Source organism: Bos grunniens, chromosome 1 (genome assembly GCF_055505025.1).
Source record: "Bos grunniens cultivar Pamir isolate PY7600 chromosome 1, Bosgru_T2T1.0, whole genome shotgun sequence".
Lineage (NCBI taxonomy): Eukaryota > Metazoa > Chordata > Mammalia > Artiodactyla > Bovidae > Bos > Bos grunniens.
Window position 1 is genome coordinate 69,601,989 of NC_141165.1, and position 21,716 is coordinate 69,623,704.

Sequence of the window (21,716 nt, forward strand, 5' to 3'; positions counted from 1 at the left end):
TTAGCTGTTAATCTTCTCAGCTCTCATTTAGCTCTATCTAGTTGTATTTATTAGATTACATATCTCCTCACCCCCAGATGAACACAAATACTCAGAACTGAAAAAACTTCCATCTGTAATTCTTCCTTATAAGTAGTAACTATTATAATACTAAGGACATAAATATTGAATGTACTTGGCAGAATTTTTAAAATTAATCATTTGCTCACTATCCCCTACTTTTAATTTGGTGAGAAGAAGACAGACCATTAGGTAGACAAACACAAAATGTTTAAGACAGCCTACTCTCTGTACCCTTGGTAAGGTGTTTCTGATTCTTCGGAGGTCCCTGGAATATCAATAGGTGTTCTGTCAAGTTAAGCTGTAGGATACATGATATCCCAGTTACTTAAAGATCATTTTTATATTCTTTCCCTTTTTTTGCACAAGAGATTCAGTCCTCTACCCACTCTTATCAGGAACAGTCATTTCATCCATGGGAAGAATATTGGGGAGAGTATCTTTTGTTGTTTTGCTCATCTTTTCTTATTTATTGAGCTTTTCTTTCTTTGTGTGTATGTGTTTATCATTGATTTCTCCTACCAAATCATGTACTGTTCAGTTATACACTCATACCTCTTTCATATCGGTTCCTGGTACAGCTTTTGCTTTCCCAGAATATCTCCTTGAAGAGGTGGGAAGAAGAATAAAAGATGTGCTGTAGAGCACTGGTTACCAAACCTGGCTGGTGATGAGAAACACATGAGGTACTTTAGAGACCTACAGGCTCCTGACCTATCCCAGAGACTTAATCCAGAGACTTAATCCAGTAGGGCTAGGGATGGACCTAGGAATCTCTTAAATGTTTAAAGCTCTCCAAGTGATTGCAATAATCAGGAAGAGTTGGGAACTGTTTCTGATATTTTTAGAAGAAACTTGGTATTTCACTTTTTTATTTTAAAAGTTCTTTTGAGAATCTAAAAATTATGTTTGGAAAAAACTATGAGCAAGAGCTTTTCCATGAAGTTGTAGAGAATGTTAGGCTTTAGAGTCTGAAATTTTTGTTTAAAGCTCTGATAGACATAAAATGAGAATTAGTTAAAAATGATTTGAATTTACCTAAGGAAATAGTCATATGCGCAAACAATTTTATCTTGATGGCCAAACCTTTTTTTGGTAATTACATTGACAGCTCTTTTCAACTTTTTGCCAAAGCTCAAATTTGTTACCTTTAAAATTAATTTTGATAATTTATGATTTCTTATTAATTGATACATTGCTGAGAGTTTATAATTTAGTATATAATTGTTTATTTAAAAATTTTTGTATTCCTTTCCTATATCTGTCTATATACCTATATATAGATACATCGTTAAATAAAGTATATAAGAAATATATATATTTTAATATTAATTGAGATTTGTCAATGATTTTATTGCTTTGCTGTATCCTCTAAAGATTAATTGAATAATTTATCAGCTTATAAATAGCATTTTTTGGTTGTTAGTCATTCAGTTCAGCTAATGTTTACAGAAAGTTTTTTTCTGCCTTCATTATAAAAGGGAATGAATTTGTCTGTGAGTGTAGCTTTGGATGTCTTCCATGGCTTTCAGTATCCAGATTTCATTGTTGATTAATTTTTAATTATAGTTTTTGGCATTTCCTACTCAATACAGGAGTTATTAACATTCAGGTATTTTGATTCTTCCCATATGACTTTTCTTGATTTCTCTTTTTTTACATTGTGATGACAACATGTGGCCTTAAATGCCCATTTTCTGTTTTCAGAATTGACTTCTGTTTGTGTGTGTGTAGTCTTACGGTTTTTGTGAAAAGAAAAACTGTACCAAGTTCATCATTTTATCAAACAATCTGATCTTTACCATAGACCTCTTGAGATTCATTTGATTTAGAAGAAGCTGAAAGGTATATGGTATCTTGGTGTTCTTTCTTGCACTTCTTCTGTCAGTTTAAAATATTTCCAAGTAACACGTTTGGAGTGGTAAATAGCATGTTTTTAGGTATTTGGGGTCTTTTATCAAGGGGACTTGACAAATTTGTTTTATGTTTTAATTAAACATAAATATTAATATTTATAAATTTGTAACTATGTATGACTAGTTGTAAGCTATTTTCTTTAGATGTTAGTAGAAAATCAGAAGATCTTAACTGAAGTGTGATTATTGTTTTGCTTCTAATCTTTAATAAGTTTTCAAGCAGCTTCTAGCATATTCTGACAAGATGGAATTTAAATTGTCTGGTGTGGTATTTTAAACTTCACCTTATGAAAGCAGAGTTCCTGATGAAATAAGTCTGGTACTACTGCAGGCTATATGTGACTTCCATGGAGATTCATAAGTATGTTAGTGTATATAGGACTCTGAGAAATGGTTCGGTAAAGCTTTATTTAAATCAGCATTTCCTATACTTCGTTTGGAATAGAGTATTTCTTTTGTAGTTGACTTTTGATATTTTTCTGAGCAGTGGGAACATCAATGTGGCATACTTTTTAATTAGAAAACAATTGCCTGCTTTCTTCTTTCTACATATTCACTACTGTATATTTTTGGATCAAGGAATAACTTGTAAAAGATTTTTCCTTTTTGTCTAGTCTAGCTCTAATACTGTGCTGTTATCTACAAATTTGGGGTCTTCATTGCTGATATCTAGATCTGCTTCATCGAGGAACATAGAATTTCTTTTAACGTTTTTTTCTTTTAAAACTATTCTTATTCTTTTATAATAGTTTTGTAAAGGTTAATTTGGCAGTTAATGAGACAGTTATTTAAAGTAAAATCAAAGCTTTGTTTTGGTCATTAAAAACTAAGCAGTTGATATTATGGTTGATATTATTTAGTTTTGGTGGCTTTTGCTCTGGCATGTACAAAACAGTAATACTCTTAACTTCCTAACACTAATCTTTTCAAGATTAATGATAATTGAGAAACTTATAAATGAGCTTGATGATGAGCAACAATGAGACTATGCTCTGAAAAAAGTAGTGGGCTCTGAGTTAAGCAAACTGTTAGCTAAATGAATTATCCTCATGTACCCTGGAGCTAAAGAAATGAATCTGTTTTGTTTTCTACCCACTCCAGTATTCTGGCCTGGAGAATTCCATGGACTATATAGTCCATGGGGTCACAAAGAGTCGGACATGACTGAGTGCTTTCACTTTCTGTAAAGTGAATTGAACAAAATAATCATTTTAGAGATGTGAAGGCTTAATATAGATTATAAATAGGACATTGATTGAAACAGTGCTGCTAGGGTATTGACTGCCTTTAAAACTTGAAAGCTATTTATTTTGATAAAGGATAGTATTACTTTAGGAAGTAATTATCACAGTTCGTACCAGTTTTATATTAAGCTCAAGAAAAAAATTCATGGAAATATTAGAGAGTTGGAAGGTATATCCTTCTAAAAATTTATTGTAAAAAATAAACATGGTGTCCTACAGAACATCTATTTTGGGTATTGACGTTGTGACCCAGATGAGTGTTCCTTGATTGTTCGAAGACCAGCTAACATTTCTCTATAGATGCTTGAAGTTGTTTTCAGATGTTAATGTCAGTATAGAATTAGACTTTCTATGAATTAAAAGTGAAAGGCCAATTTTAATTTAATAATTTTGCAAAGATTTAAGTGATGAATCACAATAAATGTTTTAAATAACAAGCAGTATGCACACATACTGAAATTGAAACAATTTTACAAAAGAAACATCCATGATCATATGTGACGCATTTTGATGTATTATTCTCTGTGTAAAAAATACTCGTCATGAATCACTGATTTGTACAACTGTTAGTAAGTTAAGAGCTGCAATTAACTTGAAAGTAAAACATGAGATAACGTATCATTCTGACCTGTATCCACACTCTATATTGTCCCATGACAATAATGGGATTATCTTAGAAATAGCTATAGATATTTTCTATAAACAATTTAAAATACTATGTTGTGTACTGTTAAAAGAGTATTTTTCAGTTTGTTCGGGCTTTAATCTGTAGAAGTTCTTTCATGAATTTTATGTGGCATCATTCAACTAATTTTTCTCAATGTAGAATTCTGGTTCCATGGCTTAAGAACTTTATGAGGTTATCAATTACAAATTTGAGAAAGATCAAGATAGATGAACTAGAAATAGATTAAAGGTGATCCAAGTAAAATTAGTAATCTAATAGGAAATCTTTTTTAACATTGAAAATAGTACCCTTTTTAATTTGTTTTTGAAGATAGTATAGTCAAAGATCCATTGCACATTACTGTGTAAAATTACACAAAGCTATGAACTTGCTGTTAAAGTTTTTTACTTTTGAATCCTTGACTTTTTTTAACCTTTATAACTTTAAGTTGTGTTTATGTTTCATTTATTTTTTTTCCTTATGTCAGTTTTGGTTAATGTTATGAACAGCAAGTTTTTGTGTTTAAATTCCTGAAAATGCTTGGATGGAATTACAGTAATGTGTTATGGCTTGGGCCCCTCGCAGGAGTGTATCTCGCAGTCAGCAGTGAAAACAAAGTTTGAACAGCACACTATCAGAGCTAAACAGATACTAGAAACTGTGAAAAACATAATGGATTCAATAAACGTGGCAGCAGCAGAGAAAAGGTATGAATTCATTTTATTGCAAAATAAAAATTATTTTTGTGTCAGTATAAAAAGACTGATATAAAATTTTTATTATTATTGAATACCTTTCACGCTAACATCAGCCTGATAGGTTTAGCTGATGCCTACTTGCATGTTTTTTAATCAGTATTTGAAACTGTTAAGCATTTTTTTTTTTTTTTTAACAACCTTAAGCACATATTTACATTCTCAGTATTGCATTCTCCAGAGAAGGCAATGGCACCCCACTCCAGTACTCTTGCCTGGAAAATCCCATGGATGGAAGAGCCTGGTAGGCTGCAATCCATGGGGTCGCTGAGGGTCGGACACGACTGAGCGACTTCACTTTCACTTTTCACTTTCATGCATTGGAGAAGGAAATGGCAACCCACTCCAGTGTTCTTGCCTGGAGAATCCCAGGGACGGGGGAGCCTGGTGGGCTGCCGTCTATGGGGTCGCACAGAGTCGGACACGACTGCAGTGACTTAGCAGTAGCAGCATTGCATTCTCAGAATATGATCTCAGTATTCTTATGTGTGAGTTGTGAGTTTTAAATGTTCAGTGACTTGGAAATATCTTTAAAGCAGTGAAAGAACCATTTCTTCAAACAGAATTTTTCAAAGTTCAAAACAGGTGACTTTTTTTTTACATTCAACCTATTACTCATCTTTTATTTACTCATATGTTGAAATCTTGAAATCACTCTTTTATGCCAGTTGTGGTTTTATATCAGCTGGTAAACAAGCAAGGTGGTACTACCTGCCAGCCAGAAGGTGAACTTGGTAAGCATTACTCCATATATCATACTGTAGAACAGTATTTTATTCCATTTATTGTCTTATAATGATGAAAACGAACACAGAAACCAGCACTATTCAAAGAAAAGGGTAGTTCTCACAAACTTGGTACACTTGAAACTAAGATCAAGATGTTATTAGATGTTACAAGCATAATGATGTTAAGCCTCAACTGAACTTTTAAGTGAACTTAAGCCAATCAATGGAAGGATATAAAGCATCTAAGATTAAATCCAAGACGATATCAAATTGGAAATTTTAAATGTATTTGATCTTGCTGAGAAGAAAACTCCTCTCATATCTAGGTCTGTTGCCTAATTCTGGCACTTTTGCAGGATGCATTATGTATAAAATTAGAGAATTTGCAGCATAATAAACACAAGGGTCAGAACCCAGAGTCTGATCGCTAGCCTTGTCACAGTGTTTCTGTTTATTGAACTCAGTTGCTATATTACGGTGGCCAAAGTAAGTATTGGTCCACTGGGTTGACCTTAATTTTTATAAAAATATAAACATTGAAATAAACCTGGCACAAAAAACAGGTGTGAATTGAGGATGGTTTGTAACTCTTTTAGCTAAAGATACTAAAAAAAAAATCTCAGGCTTTTGTTTTCCTATATCATCCAAGGGTTAACAGATTTAGCAGATAGTAAATATTCTAGGCTTTGTGGGTCATACTGTCTATTTTGCAGCTACTCAGTTCTGCAGTTTAGAGCAAAAGCAGCCGAGTACACCCAGTAGGTACATGAATGCATGTGACTGTATTCCAAGGAAACTAACAAAAACTAGCAGCTGGCTGGTTTGAGCTTGCAGGGTGCCTTATTAAGTAGACTCAATAATGAGTTAGTTCTATTTTAAATATTTGTATCTGTGAATTGGGTGCAGATTTAGAATCCTTATTAATCCTTTGTGGGATTCAGGTGCCACAGGAGCAGAGAGAGAGCAGTTTCTCTCCAGTCATCTGTAAAACATTTTATGAGTGAAATGTTATTTGAATCCCTTTTAGATGTTGAAATACAAGGTTTTTTTTTTTTTTTTTCTTATATCACACTAACAGATGGTTCAATATATGTGAGTGTCTCCTTAATTTCTTTAGAACTTAAATGTATCCTGAATATTAATTACTCTTCATACTACAATAGGGTTTATTCAATAGAAGAGAGGGAAGACCAAATTGATAGACTGGACTTTATCCGAAACCAGATGAACCTTTTAACACTGGATGTTAAAAAAAAAATCAGGGAGGTTACAGAGGAGGTTGCAAATAAGGTGGGTAACGTTAGCTTTGTGATAATATCTGGGAATGATAATACTTTTGATAGTGCTAAAAATATTATCCATCTGTTACTTTAAAAGAATATTAAGTTTTTTCATTTTGATTTTTTTGAGTAGTCAGTCATCTTGTTTAAATTTTCTAATTTTGATTTTTTTGTATTTCCAGGTTTCATGTGCAATGACAGATGAAATTTGTCGACTCTCTGTTTTGGTTGATGAATTTTGTTCTGAGTTTCATCCTACTCCAAGTGTACTGAAAGTATATAAAAATGTAAGTTACATTAAGTGTTATTCAGATACAGTTTACTTATCTTGCTGCTGCTACTGCTGCTGCTAAGTCGCCTCAGTCGTGTCCGACTCTGTGCGACCCCATAGACGGCAGCCCACTGAGTCTTATTCCACTCTTCAGTGATTTGGGCATTTTAGCGTCTTCATGGCAATCAGTACAGGATTAAACTGTTAGATCTCCTATGCATTCTTATAATAAATATAAATTATAAAATACACAAGAAAATTATCCACTTCAAAAGAATAAAGTCATTTCAGTGTTTACTACTTTTTTAGTGTTTTTATAAAGTCTGTATATGTTCTAGAGAAGAAAATAATGTGGACACTTATCACCATTGTTAACAGGAGTTAAATAAGCACATAGAAGACGGAATGGGAAGAAATTTGGCTGATCGGTGCACCAATGAAGTCAACGCTTCAATGCTTCAATCCCAGCAAGAAATTATTGGTAATATTTATGTCTGCAAGTTCCTATGTAGTTTTTTCATATGTATATTTATTAAAATATCTTTTAGATATCTTATAAAATGTAAAACATTATTTACTGTTGTTAACCAAAGTATCATAATTTGGTTCTTTCTAGAAAATTTGAAGCCATTACTTCCAGCTGGTATTCAGAATAAACTACATACACTGGTTCCTTGCAAGAAATTTGATCTTAGCTATGATCTAAATTGCCACAAGTTATGTTCAGATTTTCAAGAGGATATTGTATTTCGTTTTTCTCTGGGCTGGGCTTCTCTTGTCCATCGTTTCTTGGGCCCTACAAATGCTCAGCGGGTGCTTCTAGGATTATCGGAGCCTATCTTTCAGGTATCTATCTATATATAAATATTTTTTGGTAGGCTTTTTTTTTTTTTTAATTTTCTATTTGTGTAGGCTTTTTATTAGGTGGTTATTGCTATACTGTACAGGTGTGTATCTGATTCTACCAGTTGAGAGTCTCTTTTTATTTCATTTGTGTGATTTTCTCTGTAGAACTAGCTGTGTCAGCTTTGCTTATTTGTACGGTAATATTTATGATATAGAGCCATTTTAGAATTAGGTATACTACTATGTTTAAGGGAAAGCCAATTCCCAAATTTTCATTCAATACTGTTGTAGGTTACTCTGCATTCACTTTTGATATTCTATTTTGTAAATTTTCTAATCTTAATCATTAAAAAAAACTATTTTGAATTTATCAACTCAGTAATTTTTCAGGAAACTTACAGGGTTTTAAAACCATTGCCACAATCCAGTTTTAGAACATTTCTGTCACCCTTGAGGATATGCTTGTGCCCGTTTGCAGTCAGGCTTCATTTCCACTGCCAGCCCTACTGCTAGTCAGGTTTCTCTAGCTATTATTTTTGCTCTTCCTGGACATTTCCTATGAATGGAATCATACAAAATGTGACTCGCTACTTTCACTTAGCGTAATGTTTTCAAGATTTGTCATCATACTGTATGAATGTTGTAGCATGTATCAATCAATATTCAGCATTTCTTTTGTATCACTGAATAGTATTCTGCCATGGCTGTCACACATATTATTTATCCATTCATCAACTGATGGACATTTGAGTTGCTTGTACTTTTTGGCTATTACGAATAATGGTGTTATAAATACCCATATACTGTTTTTATGTGGGCATGTGTTTTCATTTCTCTTGAGTATTTAGGAATGAAATTGCTGAGCCATATGGTAACTCTATGTTTAACTTTCTGAGGAACTGCCAAACTGTTTTCCAAAGCAGATGCACCATTTTTCATTCCACCAGCAATGTATTAACATTCTGTTTCTCCACGTTCTAATCAAGGCTTTTTTTTCTGGCAGATACAAAGTTGTATCTCATTGTATTAATAGTTTCAATTTGTGTTTCCCTAATGACTGATGATTTTGAACATCATTTCATATGCTTATTCTTGTATTTCATTTTATAACATGTCTATTCAAATTTTTTGCTCATTTTTAAATTAGGTTATTTGACTTCTTACTGACTTTTAAGAGTCCTTTACATATATTCCAGATATAAGTCTTTATCAGATACATGATTTCAAAATATTTATGTTTTTCTAGTCTGTAGCTTGCCTTTTAATTTTCTTATGGTATGTTTTAAAGTGTAAAGGTTTTAATTTTTATTTTATTATGCTTTCATTTTTTATTTTTATTTATTTATTATTTTTGGCTGCACGGCTTGTGGGATCTTAGTTCCCTGACCAGAGGTTGAACCCAAGCCCTTGGCAGTGAAAGTGTGAAGTCCTAACTACTGGACCACAAGGAAATTCTCAAGGTTTTAATTTTGAAGCCCAATATTTTTTTAAAAGATTGTGTTTTTGGTGTGAAAAAAATTTTATATGCAGTTTTAATTTCTCTTGAGACTTGAGGGCCTATTGTTATAAGACAGACTCATTGTATATTGTAAAAATCTATTCTTTATGGTTTCAGACCATTTTTATTTTCTTCATGTATTTATGGTAAACTCATTAATTGGAGTCATTCTTTTTGTAGTTTTACTGCTGTAATTTTAAAAGAGAATATAATAGAATTTTTTAAATGATTATTCCATGTATAGCTGTTTAATTGAATTAATTCTTTACCCCTCAACCTTATCAGCTCCCCAGATCTTTAGCTTCTACTCCCACTGCTCCTTCCAACCCAGCAACGCCAGATAATGCATCACAGGAAGAACTCATGGTTACCCTAATAACAACATTAGCCTCTCTTACATCTAGAACGTCTATGGGCATCATTGTTGTTGGAGGAGTGGTAAGAAACAGTACCTTTTTTTTTAGAAACAGTATTTTTTGGTGTAATTAAAATTGAAATTTTTGCAAAGCTACCTGCTAGATCAGGAAAAGAATGTTTACTTCTGTTTCCAGATTCTATAAGATGATATGAAAAGTTGTAGGTTAAAATTAGTGAACTGAGTTTCGTGGATCTAATCTTTAAAATTTTTAAAATATTTATTTGTTTTTTAATTTTTTTTAATTGGAAGATAATTACTTTACAATGTTGTGTTGGTTTCTGTCATACAACAGTGTGAATCAGCCATAATATACATATATCCCCTCCCTCCTAGGCCTCCCTCCCACTGCCCTAAATATTTATTTTTATATTAAAATATAATTCACATATAAAATTGTATTAGTTTGAGGGGTACCACAGGATTTAATGTATGTATGTATTGTGAAATGGTTATCACAACATACATTTTTAAGTAATATTTCCATCACAGCACACAAAGAAATAATACTTATACATTGGAATAACAATGATCCAGCGCCCTTATCTAGCCTTCTCCAAATACCAAAGAGATCACCTTAAAGTATTAAATGTTATTTTTTGTAGTAGTTCTTACATGTTAAAAAATTTTTTTATGTCATTAACAGCATAGGTTTACTTGTTTTCCTTTTTTTTAATTGACATGTAGTTTGATTTACAATATTGTGTTTTAGGTGTACAGCAAAGTGATTGTTACACACATACAGACGTGTATATATATATATATATATATATATAGCTATTTTCAGATTCTTTTATAGGTTATTATAAAATATTGAGTATAGTTATCTGTGCTATAAGTAGGTACTTGTTGGCTACTTGGCTACTTTTTTTTTTTGGCCTCACTGCATGGTATGTGGGATCACAGCTGTGTGTGTGTGTACGTGCACCTAGTCATGTCTGCCTCTGAATCCACACGAAGAACCATGAGGTTCCTCTGTCTGTGGAATATTCCAGGCAAAAATACTGGGATGATTGCCATTTCCTACACCAGGGGTTCTTCCTGACCCAGGGATCAAATATGTCTCCTGCATTGGCTGCTGCTGCTGCTGCTGCTAAGTCGCTTCAGTGTCTGACTCTGTGCGACCCCATAGACAGCAGCTCACCAGGCTCCCCCGTCCCTGGGATTCTCCAGGCAAGAACACTGGAGTGGGTTGCCATTTCCTTCTCCAATGCATGAAAGTGAAAAGAGAAAGTGAAGTTGCTCAGTCGTGTCAGACTCTTAGCGACCTCATGGACTGCAGCCCACCAGGCTCCTCCGTGCATGGAATTTTCCAGGCAAGAGTACTGGAGTGGGGTGCCATTGGCAGGCAGATTCTTTTACCACTGCACCACCCAGGAAGTCCCCATAGTTCCCTGACCAGGGATCAAACCCATACCCCCTGCAGTGGAAGTACAGAACCTTAACCACTTGACTGCCAGGGAAGTCTATTTTATATATAGTTTGTTTTGATTTTTTAAACTTTTGACCTAAAAAAATTATCATCCCTTTTTGAGATACATTGAATCAACTTACCAAATACTCGGCAGGTTATAAAAGTTCTTGCCTGCTATTTCTGTGCTGCTCCTTTTTCAGCTTGATTTTCAGTAATTTCATATTTTCTTATAGAGAAGGAAGATAACATTTTTTAAAAAATGGATCTAACTCAAGGATCTGTACAGAGCCAATGCATTTTCTAAAATGCCTTTTAGTACAGTCTCCCTAGTAGTATCTTTCTTTCTCAAAGTAAGCTGTGAATTTATCTTACAGATTTGGAAAACTGTAGGTTGGAAACTCATATCTGTTTCATTAAGTATGTATGGAGCTTTGTATCTTTATGAAAGGCTCACTTGGACCACCCGTGCCAAGGAGAGAGCCTTTAAACAGCAATTTGTGAATTATGCAACTGAAAAACTGCAGATGATTGTTAGCTTCACAAGCGCAAACTGCAGCCATCAAGTACAACAGTAAGTTGAAAGATTCATCTGTGTTTTTGTTTTAAAGCTTTACTGAAGTATGACGTACATGCAGAAATGCACGAATAAGAGTACCAAAGAATTAGCACAACGTGGACATATTTTATAATTGCCACCAAAATGGAAAAAATAGAATGATCAAATAGTGGGCTCAAAATAAATGCATGGTGGTTATTTTTTACTATTACAGCCCAGATTTATAGGCATGATTTTTTTTTAAACTCAAGAGAATTTTATAATAATAATAAATACCTGGGTCTTCTGAGTTTCTTTTATGTATCTCAAATATTTGGTAATTTAGTAAAAATACATAGGAGCCCAGTCAAATCGATGCATACATAATATTCTGTATTAGGGTGCTACTGACACCTGAATTAGAAAGTTTTCTGAGCTAAAGATAATTGCAATTTAGTAGAAGAAGCAACATGTACATAATTATTTTTAGAAAAGATGAAAAATGATAGGTAATTAGAGCTTCATAATGTGAGGCTCTAGAATCTTAAAGCATAAAAGACAGTGGATCAGTAAAGGTCTCCTGGAGGAGAGGTAGCCTGGTGAGATTTGAATGTGCAGAATAGAAAGAGGGAAACAGAGAAAAGAGCCCAAACTAGAAACATGAGATAATTTCAGTGTGGCAGATGTGTACATAAGAGCGGTCCACTGGAGTGTAAGCCTAACAATAGGACAGGTTTGGATAATCAGGAATCTTGGGAGTGACATCATTAAATTTAAGCTCTAGAACAGATAACTTGGCAGTGGTATAGTGTGTAAAATGGTTTAGCCTCAGGAGACAAAAACTGCCAGAAGATTGAACTGTTTCAGACACAAGATCAGAGCCTGTAATAACCTATTTAGAGCCTCAGGAGACAAAAACTGCCAGAAGATTGAACTGTTTCAGACACAAGATCAGAGCCTGTAATAACCTATTTAGAGCTGTAGGGAACGGAAACAACGAGGTCACAGAATTGAGACCACTGATGTAGTTCATTCATTTCCCAGATATTTATTGAGCTATTTTATTTAATGGTGTTAATTTTGATTTATTTATATTAATGAGGATGACATAGACCTCCAAAAGAAATCAGTCGAGGTTCACATTTCATAAAAAGAGAATGAAGCTTTCCATTCATCATTATCAAACATTAATCACCTACCATGTGACAATAACTATAGCTAAAAGTTATGGTAGATTACAAGTTAAAGATAATGTGTTCTTTCTTAAATGACTTTAGACTTCAACAGAGGCAACTTCAAAAAATTATTCCAGTTAAAATAATACTAGCCAAATATTAATGTAGTAAAATGTTAAAATAGATGCTTCAATTTGTCTAACCTTGGTATTTGGTCAGATGAGGAGAGATGGGAGAGGGAAAAGACCATGGGAAAGATGAAGATGGGCAAAAGAATAGGAGGATAGTTGCAGAGAAAAACAAGTCAGTCAATCAAAGTCCAGTGGTACACACCTACTAGGCATGCTCCCAATAGCAAACACACAATATTTGCCAAAGTCCACGTATTAACTAGCACACAAATACACCCTTTGACTCTAGAAATGTAGTTAAATTAAATGTTCCTATAAAGTATTTTTGACTAAGTCACAGAAGTTCATGAAATTTCCTTTCCTGTTTCCAGTAATTTATTCTTATTGGTAGGGGATGAGAGTAAGGCTTATTATGTTTCTGAAGAAATATACCCAACCTTTGCCTTTTTATAGCTTACTTACATTCACAGCAAAATGGCAGAGTAGTTATTACCTGTTGAGCATTTGTCTTGAGGCCAGATGAAATCAAGCCCACAGTCATATTACGCTTAAAAGTACATACACTCTACCCTCCCTCATACCATTCTTAGCAATGTTCTTTGATACCTTATCTCTTAGGGATTTTTTAATCTTGTGATTTTTTTAATGTAAACTTTAAAGCTTATTCATTTTAAAAAGACATTCATAACTGCTGATAAAATTGTTTTTTATTTTAAGGGAAATGGCAACCACTTTTGCTCGCCTGTGCCAACAAGTTGATATTACACAAAGACATCTGGAAGAAGAAATTGCTAGATTATCCAAAGAAATAGATCAATTGGAGAAAATACAAAACAATTCAAAGCTCTTAAGGTATTTGACCTTTTTCTTCTCAATAATATGAACATTTACTTGTCTCATTACCAAAATACAATTATATAAAATTGCTAGCAAATTTATGTTAAAATTTTTGGCTTTCTGCATTGGCTTAATTATTATTTTCCATAGTTAATTCCATATGTTTTATAATTTCAGTGAAAACTAATTTCAACAGCAAAAAAATATGAATTTAAAGGGATTTTTTAGATTCAGACTTAGAGCCCTGTGTTAAGCTATATTTGTCCTTTTTTAGAGCAGTTCTGTTATTAAAATTATGAGTTTTCAGTCCTATATATCCAGGATTGATAACGTTTCTTCTCTGTGGGGACTCTTAGGTATACTTAAATTTGAAGCAGCAGAAGTAAACAAGATATCCTAATATAAAGTGGAATTATGGTTTAATATGATTTTCCATGGATTGTTTGTTTTCCATTATTGTTTCCCTAAATAAATTCTGCTTTAGAGAGTCAAGACCAGAAGTATTAACGCAAGGTCTATACTTCTTGACAGTTCTTAACTTGCTACCCATTAGCTCGCTCAACTACAAGTCTGGGAGAATCACTAAGCATCATTTCATTTCTGCTACTACTTACCAGGGCACATGCTACATATCACATCAGATCAGATCAGTCACTCAGTCGTGTCCGACTCTTTGCGACCCCATGAATCGCAGCACGCCAGGCCTCCCTGTCCATCACCAACTCCTGGAGTTCACTCAGACTCACGTCCATCGAGTCAGTGATGCCATCCAGCCATCTCATCCTCTGTCGTCCCCTTCTCCTCCTGCCCCCAATCCCTCCCAGCATCAGAGTCTTTTCCAGTGAGTCAACTCTTCACATGAGGTGGCCAAAGTACTGGAGTTTCAGCTTTAGCATCATTCCTTCCAAAGAAATCCCAGGGGCGATCTCCTTCAGAATGAACTGGTTGGATCTCCTTGCAGTCCAAGGGACTCTCAAGACTCTTCTCCAACACCACAGTTCAAAAGCATCAATTCTTCAGCGCTCAGCCTTCTTCACGGTCCAACTCTCACATCCATACATGACCACAGGAAAAACCATAGCCTTGACTAGACGAACCTTTGTTGGCAAAGTAATGTCTCTTGCTTTTGAATATGCTATCTAGGTTGGTCATAACTTTCCTTCCAAGGAGTAAGCGTCTTTTAATTTCATGGCTGCAGTCACCATCTGTAGTGATTTTGGAGCCCAGAAAAATAAAGTCTGACACTGTTTCCACTGTTTCCCCATCTATTTCCCATGAAGTAGTGGGACTGGATGCCATGATCTTCGTTTTCTGAATGTTGAGCTTTAAGCCAACTTTTTCACTCTCCACTTTGACTTTCATCAAGAGGCTTTTGAGTTCCTCTTCACTTTCTGCCATAAGGGTGGTGTCATCTGCATATCTGAGGTTATTGATATTTCTCCGGGCAATCTTGATTCCAGCTTGTGTTTCTTCCAGTCCAGCGTTTGTCATGATGTACTCTGCATATAAGTTAAATAAACAGGGTGACAATATACAGCCTTGACGAACTCCTTTTCCTATTTGGAACCAGTCTGTTGTTCCATGTCCAGTTCTAACTGTTGCTTCCTGACCTGCATACAAATTTCTCAAGAGGCAGATCAGGTGCTCTGGTATTCCCATCTCTTTCAGAATTTTCCACAGTTTATTGTGATGCACACAGTCAAAGGCTTTGGCATAGTCAATAAAGCAGAAATAGATATTTTTCTGGAACTCTCTTGCTTTTTCCATGATCCAGCAGATGTTGGCAATTTGATCTCTGGTTCCTCTGCCTTTTCTAAATCCAGCTTGAACATCAGGAAGTTCACGGTTCACATATTGCTGAAGCCTGGCTTGGAGAATTTTGAGCATTACTTTATTAGCATGTGAGATGAGTGCAATTGTGCGGTAGTTTGAGCATTCTTTGGCATTGCCTTTCTTTGGGATTGGAATGAAAACTGACCTTTTCCAATCCTGTGGCCACTGCTGAGTTTTCCAAATTTGCTGGCATATTGAATGCAGCCCTTTCACAGCATCATCTTTCGGGATTTGGAATAGCTCAACTGGAATTCCATCACCTCCACTAGCTTTGTTCATAGTGATGCTTTCTAAGGCCCACTTGACTTCACATTCCAGGATGTCTGGCTCTAGGTCAGTGATCACACCATCGTGATTATCTGGGTCCTGAAGATCTTTTTTGTACAGTTCTTCTGTGTATTCTTGCCGTCTCTTCTTAATATCTTCTGCTTCTCTTAGGTCCATACCATTTCTGTCCTTTATCGAGCTCATCTTTGCATGGAATGTTCCTTTGGTAACTCTGATTTTCTTGAAGAGATCCCTAGTCTTTCCATTCTCTTGTTTTCCTCTATTTCTTTGCATTGATCGCTGAAGAAGGCTTTCTTATCTCTTCTTGCTATTCTTTGGAACTCTGCATTCAGATGTTTATATCTTTCCTTTTCTCCTTTGCTTTTCACTTCTCTTCTTTTCACAGCTATTTGTAAGGCCTCCCCAGACAGCCATTTTGCTTTTTTGCATTTCTTTTCTATGGGAATGGTCTTGATCCCTGTCTCCTTTACAATGTCACGGACCTCCATCTATAGTTCATCAGGCACTCTATCTATCAGATCTAGGCCCTTAAATCTATTTCTCACTTCCACTGTATAATCATAAGGAATTTGATTTAGGTCATACCTGAATGGTCTAGTGGTTTTCCCTACTTTCTTCAATTTCAGTCTGATTTTGGCAATAAGGAGTTCATGGTCTGAGCCACAGTCAGCTCCTGGTCTTGTTTTTGCTGACTCTATAGAGCTGCTCCATCTTTGGCTGCAAAGAATATAATCAATCTGATTTTGGTGTTGACCATCTGGTGATGTCCATGTATACAGTCTTCTCTTGTGTTGTTGGAAGAGGGTGTTGGTTATGACCAGTGCATTTTCTTGGCAAAACTCTGTTAGTCTTTGCCCTGCTTCATTCCGTATTCCACGGCCAAATTTGCCTGTTACTCCAGGTGTTTCTTGACTTCCTAGTTTTGCATTCCAGTCCCCTATAATGAAAAGGACATCTTTTTTGGGTGTTAGTTCTAAAAGATCTTGTAGGTCTTCATAGAACCATTCAACTTGAGCTTCTTCAGCATTACTGGTTGGGGCATAGACTTGGATTACTGTGGTATTGAATGGTTTGCCTTGGAAACGAACAGAGATCATTCTGTCGTTTTTGAGATTGCATCCAAGTACTGCATTTCGGACTCTTTTGTTGACCATGATGGCCACTCCATTTCTTCTGAGGGATTCCTGCCCACAGTAGTAGATATAATGGTCATCTGAGTTAAATTCACCCATTCCAGTCCATTTCAGTTCACTGATTCCTAGAATGTCAAGATTCACTCTTGCCATCTCTTGTTTGACCACTTCCAACTTGCCTTGATTCATGGACCTGACATTACAGGTTCCTATGCAATAGTGCTCTTTACAGCATTGGACCTTGCTTCTATCACCAGTCACATCCACAGCTGGGTATTGCTTTTGCTTTGGCTCCATCCCTTCATTCTTTCTGGAGTTATTTCTCCACTGATCTCCAGTAGCATATTGGGCACCTACTGACCTGGGGAGTTTCTCTTTCAGTATCCTATTATTTTGCCTTTTCATACTGTTCATGGGGTTCTCAAGGCAAGAATACTGAAGTGGTTTGCCATTCCCTTCTCCAGTGGACCACATTCTGTCAAATCTCTTCACCATGACCCGCCTGTCTTGGGTTGCCCCACGGGCATGGCTTAGTTTCATTGAGTTAGACAAGGCTGTGGTCCTAGTGTGATTAGATTGACTAGTTTTCTGTGAGTATGCTTTCAGTGTGTTTGCCCTCTGATGCCCTCTTGCAACACCTACTGTCTTACTTGGGTTTCTCTTACCTTGGGCATGGGGTATCTCGTGATGGCTGCTCCAGCAAAGCACAGCCATTGCTCCTTAATTTGGACGAGGGGTATCTCCTCACCGCTGCCCTTCCTGACCTTCAACGTAGGATAGCTCCTCTAGGCCCTCCTGCGCCCGCGCTGCCTGTATAAAAAGTTTGCAATGTCTGCAAATTGGAGAGGCTGTCCTTGCGACCTGAATTTTGGAACACAAATATCTGTCCATGGTATCTCAGTCTGATCAGCAATTACATTCTCATTGCGTTTCTGTTCCAGAGTCTCTGAAAATGTGACTGCCTGTGACTTATCCCCAACATCCTTACAGACAGACACACACACACACACACAGAATCTGTCCATGCATGGTATTTCAGCCTGATCACCAGTCACATTCTCATTGTGTTTCTGTTCCAGTTTCTGAAAACGTGACTGCCTGTGACTTAGACCCCAACATCCTTACAGATAGACACACACACACACACACACACACACACACACACACACACACACAAAATCTGTCCATGCATGGTATTTGTGTCTGATCAGCGGTCACATTCTCATCGCATTTCTGTTTAGAGTCTCTGAAAACTTGACTGACTGTGACTTAGACCCCAACATCCTTTCTCACACACACACCCCACCCCCCACCGAAGCGAATTTCGTGTGTTCCATTGCTCCTAAGTTAGATCATCCCAAATACAGCTTTTCAAATTTGGTGAAACAGTATCCAATAGAAAACAATTTTTAACTGAGGTAAGTTTTTATTTTTTCATCTTGCTATAGTTAAAAAAACAAACCTGATTACTGGTACTTATGTATCTCAGGAGCATTTTCTGGAGAAATACACAGTGGAGTTCACATGCACATTTAAATTATATGACCTTGACAATATCCATTTAGCAACATACAAAACAAGACCAAGAAGGAAAGAGAGAGATTCATTTAAGTATGTGTGTGCACCAAGGCACATTATGAGAATGGGAGACACAAACCTGCTTTCTTTTTATGGGCATTTGGTTTCTTTATATACAATTTTTTAATATTTAAAAAATATATATATTTGGCAACTATGGTCCTTTGACATCTGCCAGCTACTGTATGTATACATAAAACCACTTATTCTATGTTTTATACTTATAGGGAATTCAGGAACAATTACATCTTTATGTGACTTAGGATATAATTTCTTTGTAAGGTGGTGTGACTCCACTGTCTCTTAAGCTTTTCATTCTTTTTTTTTTTTTTCAGTTTTTATTTTTTAATTGAAGGATAATTGCTTTACAGAATTTTGTTTTCTGTCAAACCTCAACATGAATCAGCCATGGGTATACATATTAGGCTTTTTATTCTTGTTAAAGATTTTATCTCAGTATATCTTTCCTGGCCAGTGGAGTCTGTATTTATTACTAAGTTATAGTTGCATATATAGTAAATGCTTTTAAGAGTGAATCTGAATTCAGATAAATGTAGCAACAGCTAACTAGGGATTTTTTTTTTTTTTTCAAGATTTGGATGGGATGCATTTTTTTCTCATTGACCTTTATGATAATTAGATTGGTATTTATTCATTTTTTTTTAATTAGAAATAAAGCTGTTCAACTTGAAAACCAGCTGGAGAATTTTACTAAGCGGTTTCTACATTCAAGCAGAGAAGAAGAATCTTAACAATAGAGATTGCTTTGGTGATCATCATAGGAGAAAATGGAGTTTGGAAGATTTGGACGGTTATTTTTATGAAGTGATTTTAAGTATGAATTATACTAACTATACCTAAATACCAATTCCTTGAGTAGATCCCGGTATTGATCTATCTCAGGGTGTTTGCACTTCTGAAGAATGTTATGGTGTCTCTTTAATTTTGGGTAAAGAAAATTCCTTTGATATATGAAAATGATGAATTAGTTTAAAGCAAAAGAAACAACTCTGTGACCCCTGAGGGGTGGGGCCTTGCTCTTAATTAGGGCTCTCTGTTTTTGATTCTGAAAAACTCTGCTTCCTGGCATCCAGGAGTTAGAGAATGCTCCTTTCACCTTCTTTCTCAAAACTAATTTTTGATGCTGACTTTAATGGGAATAATCATATTTTTGTTTTATAAACTATATTGCTGTAACCACAAAGGAGTGTGGAATGTTCTTGAGTGTATTATTTATGCAGGTTACAATCACTTTTGCCATCCTGACAGGTATGTAAACCACTAATAAATAACGCTGTTTTTACTCCCTTTTATTCCCATTGAAACTGATGTAAAGCAGTGTATAGGTTTGTTATTAGAAAGTCCTTTATGAAAGTATTTGGGTCTAAATAGTCTGCTCATGTTTCTCAAGAAACAAGTTCAGTCTCAGCTGTTGATTCCAGTAAGGAAAGCTTTCTGTTTTAAGAGTTAAGTTTGAAGTGATAAAAATAGCCAAAGAGATGGAAGATCTGAATTTTGGGTGGCTACAGTCAAAAATGCTGTTCTTCGAAAAGTATTTGCCAAGGATACTGCTGGGCTGTCCCCCACGGTGACTTTTTATGTTATTTAATTGTATGAATTTGACAGGGCACGGTTAAAAATTTTATTTTTTACCTTAATGAAAATGTTTGAGTTAAAATATTGTGTTTGTTTCTGTGTTAAAAAAAAAAAAAACAAAAAACTAATAGAAACATATATGGAAACATTAAAAACTGGTCTAAGGCTTTGCTATGCAAAACTAGTTTTGAGGACCACTGAATCAGCATCACCAAGTGCATGTTAGGAATCCACAATCCCAGAAGACACAGTGCATTTGGCTGGTAGAGTTGATGCTCTTCCACGGGAGGGATAATGTTTCAGGCTTTTTTTCTTTTAATACTTAGTACTTTTTCTGTACGTTTAAGTCTCTTGGATGCTATTCAGTCTTCACAACAGGTGCAACACTTTTTCAGGTTATTTTAAGGAGAAAATAAAATTATTTAGGCCATAGAAGCCTTTAATGTTTGTTTATGCAAATCAGATACTAGAATGCAATATTCAAATCCAGATATTCATTTATAGCTAACATTGTGGCTTTATAACCAAAAAACTATACAAGTCACCAAGAAGTGGGACTAAGTAACAACTGCAACAGAACAAACTGATGTTTAAGATTGGGTACTGCTAATTAAGGTTACAAGTTGAAGGCCTTAATCTTTATACACAAGTACTTGAAACTTCTGAAATAGTATAGTGGTTTGGTATTATCCCATGAGTGCTAAGTACAGTGGCTCTCACAGTTCAGTCCCTCAATCAACAGTATCACTAGTCAAGTTGTAAGAATTATTCTTGGGACTCATCCCAGACCTACTGAATCAAATACTAGGTTTGGGCACCAGCAGTTTCTGGTTTAACAAGCCCTCAAGGTGATCCTTGATGCATGCCAAAATTTGGGAACTGTGGAATAGTGGTTCTGCTGTAGTAAGTTTATACTAAATTTTCCATTAGTAGCTTGAATCCAGTTCTGCCTGATCAAGTTTGAAAATATATGAATGTTGGAAGTGGGACACTAAAATAATGAAGCCCACCTTTATGCTTGTGGTAAGTGCACCTATGACCAAGCCCACGAATGATCAAGAATTGTGATTTATGGCCGATGTTCAAGTTTCTGCACATTGACTTGTCTACTATGTGTGTTTGCAGGATTATTTATAAACTTTGTATAACCTTTAGCTTTTTACAAATCTAGACTTTTTATAATATGCAAGGTGAAAATAAAACTTGTTTGCCTGAAAGTTGATAAATAGAACATTTATACTGGCATTTAGTGAGTGTTAATCTTTTATTTTTGAAGATTTTGACGGCAAGCATATAAGCTATCTTGGGAAAACTGGCTCATTTTTATCATAAGGGAGCTTTAAGGGAAGAATGACTTAAATTTTGCTTTCTAATGAAAATCTGTGGCCTTTTAACAGTAGGCCAGCATTCACAGTACTTACTATAGGATAGGTCATTGGACCTCCAATCTCTTCCTTGCTTCTGGCAGCCCATGCGTTTTTCACGATGAGAATGCTTAGAGAATCAGAGCTGAGCA

At 35.4% G+C, this 21,716-nt stretch overlaps 1 protein-coding gene across 1 annotated transcript in view; it reads left to right on the plus strand.

Moving 5' to 3' along the window:
* MFN1 (mitofusin 1) overlaps positions 1-21,445 on the plus strand; it is a 39,079-nt gene extending 17,634 nt beyond the window's left edge. The window contains exons 10-18 of the mRNA XM_086395205.1: positions 4,473-4,594; positions 6,534-6,660; positions 6,833-6,937; positions 7,300-7,402; positions 7,538-7,767; positions 9,551-9,703; positions 11,469-11,665; positions 13,653-13,787; positions 19,275-21,445. Of these exons, the coding sequence (XP_086251331.1) occupies positions 4,473-4,594; positions 6,534-6,660; positions 6,833-6,937; positions 7,300-7,402; positions 7,538-7,767; positions 9,551-9,703; positions 11,469-11,665; positions 13,653-13,787; positions 19,275-19,356 (1,254 nt within the window). The 3' untranslated portion in view covers positions 19,357-21,445. The remainder of the gene's footprint in view (positions 1-4,472; positions 4,595-6,533; positions 6,661-6,832; positions 6,938-7,299; positions 7,403-7,537; positions 7,768-9,550; positions 9,704-11,468; positions 11,666-13,652; positions 13,788-19,274) is intronic.
* Positions 21,446-21,716: the final 271 nt, after the last annotated feature.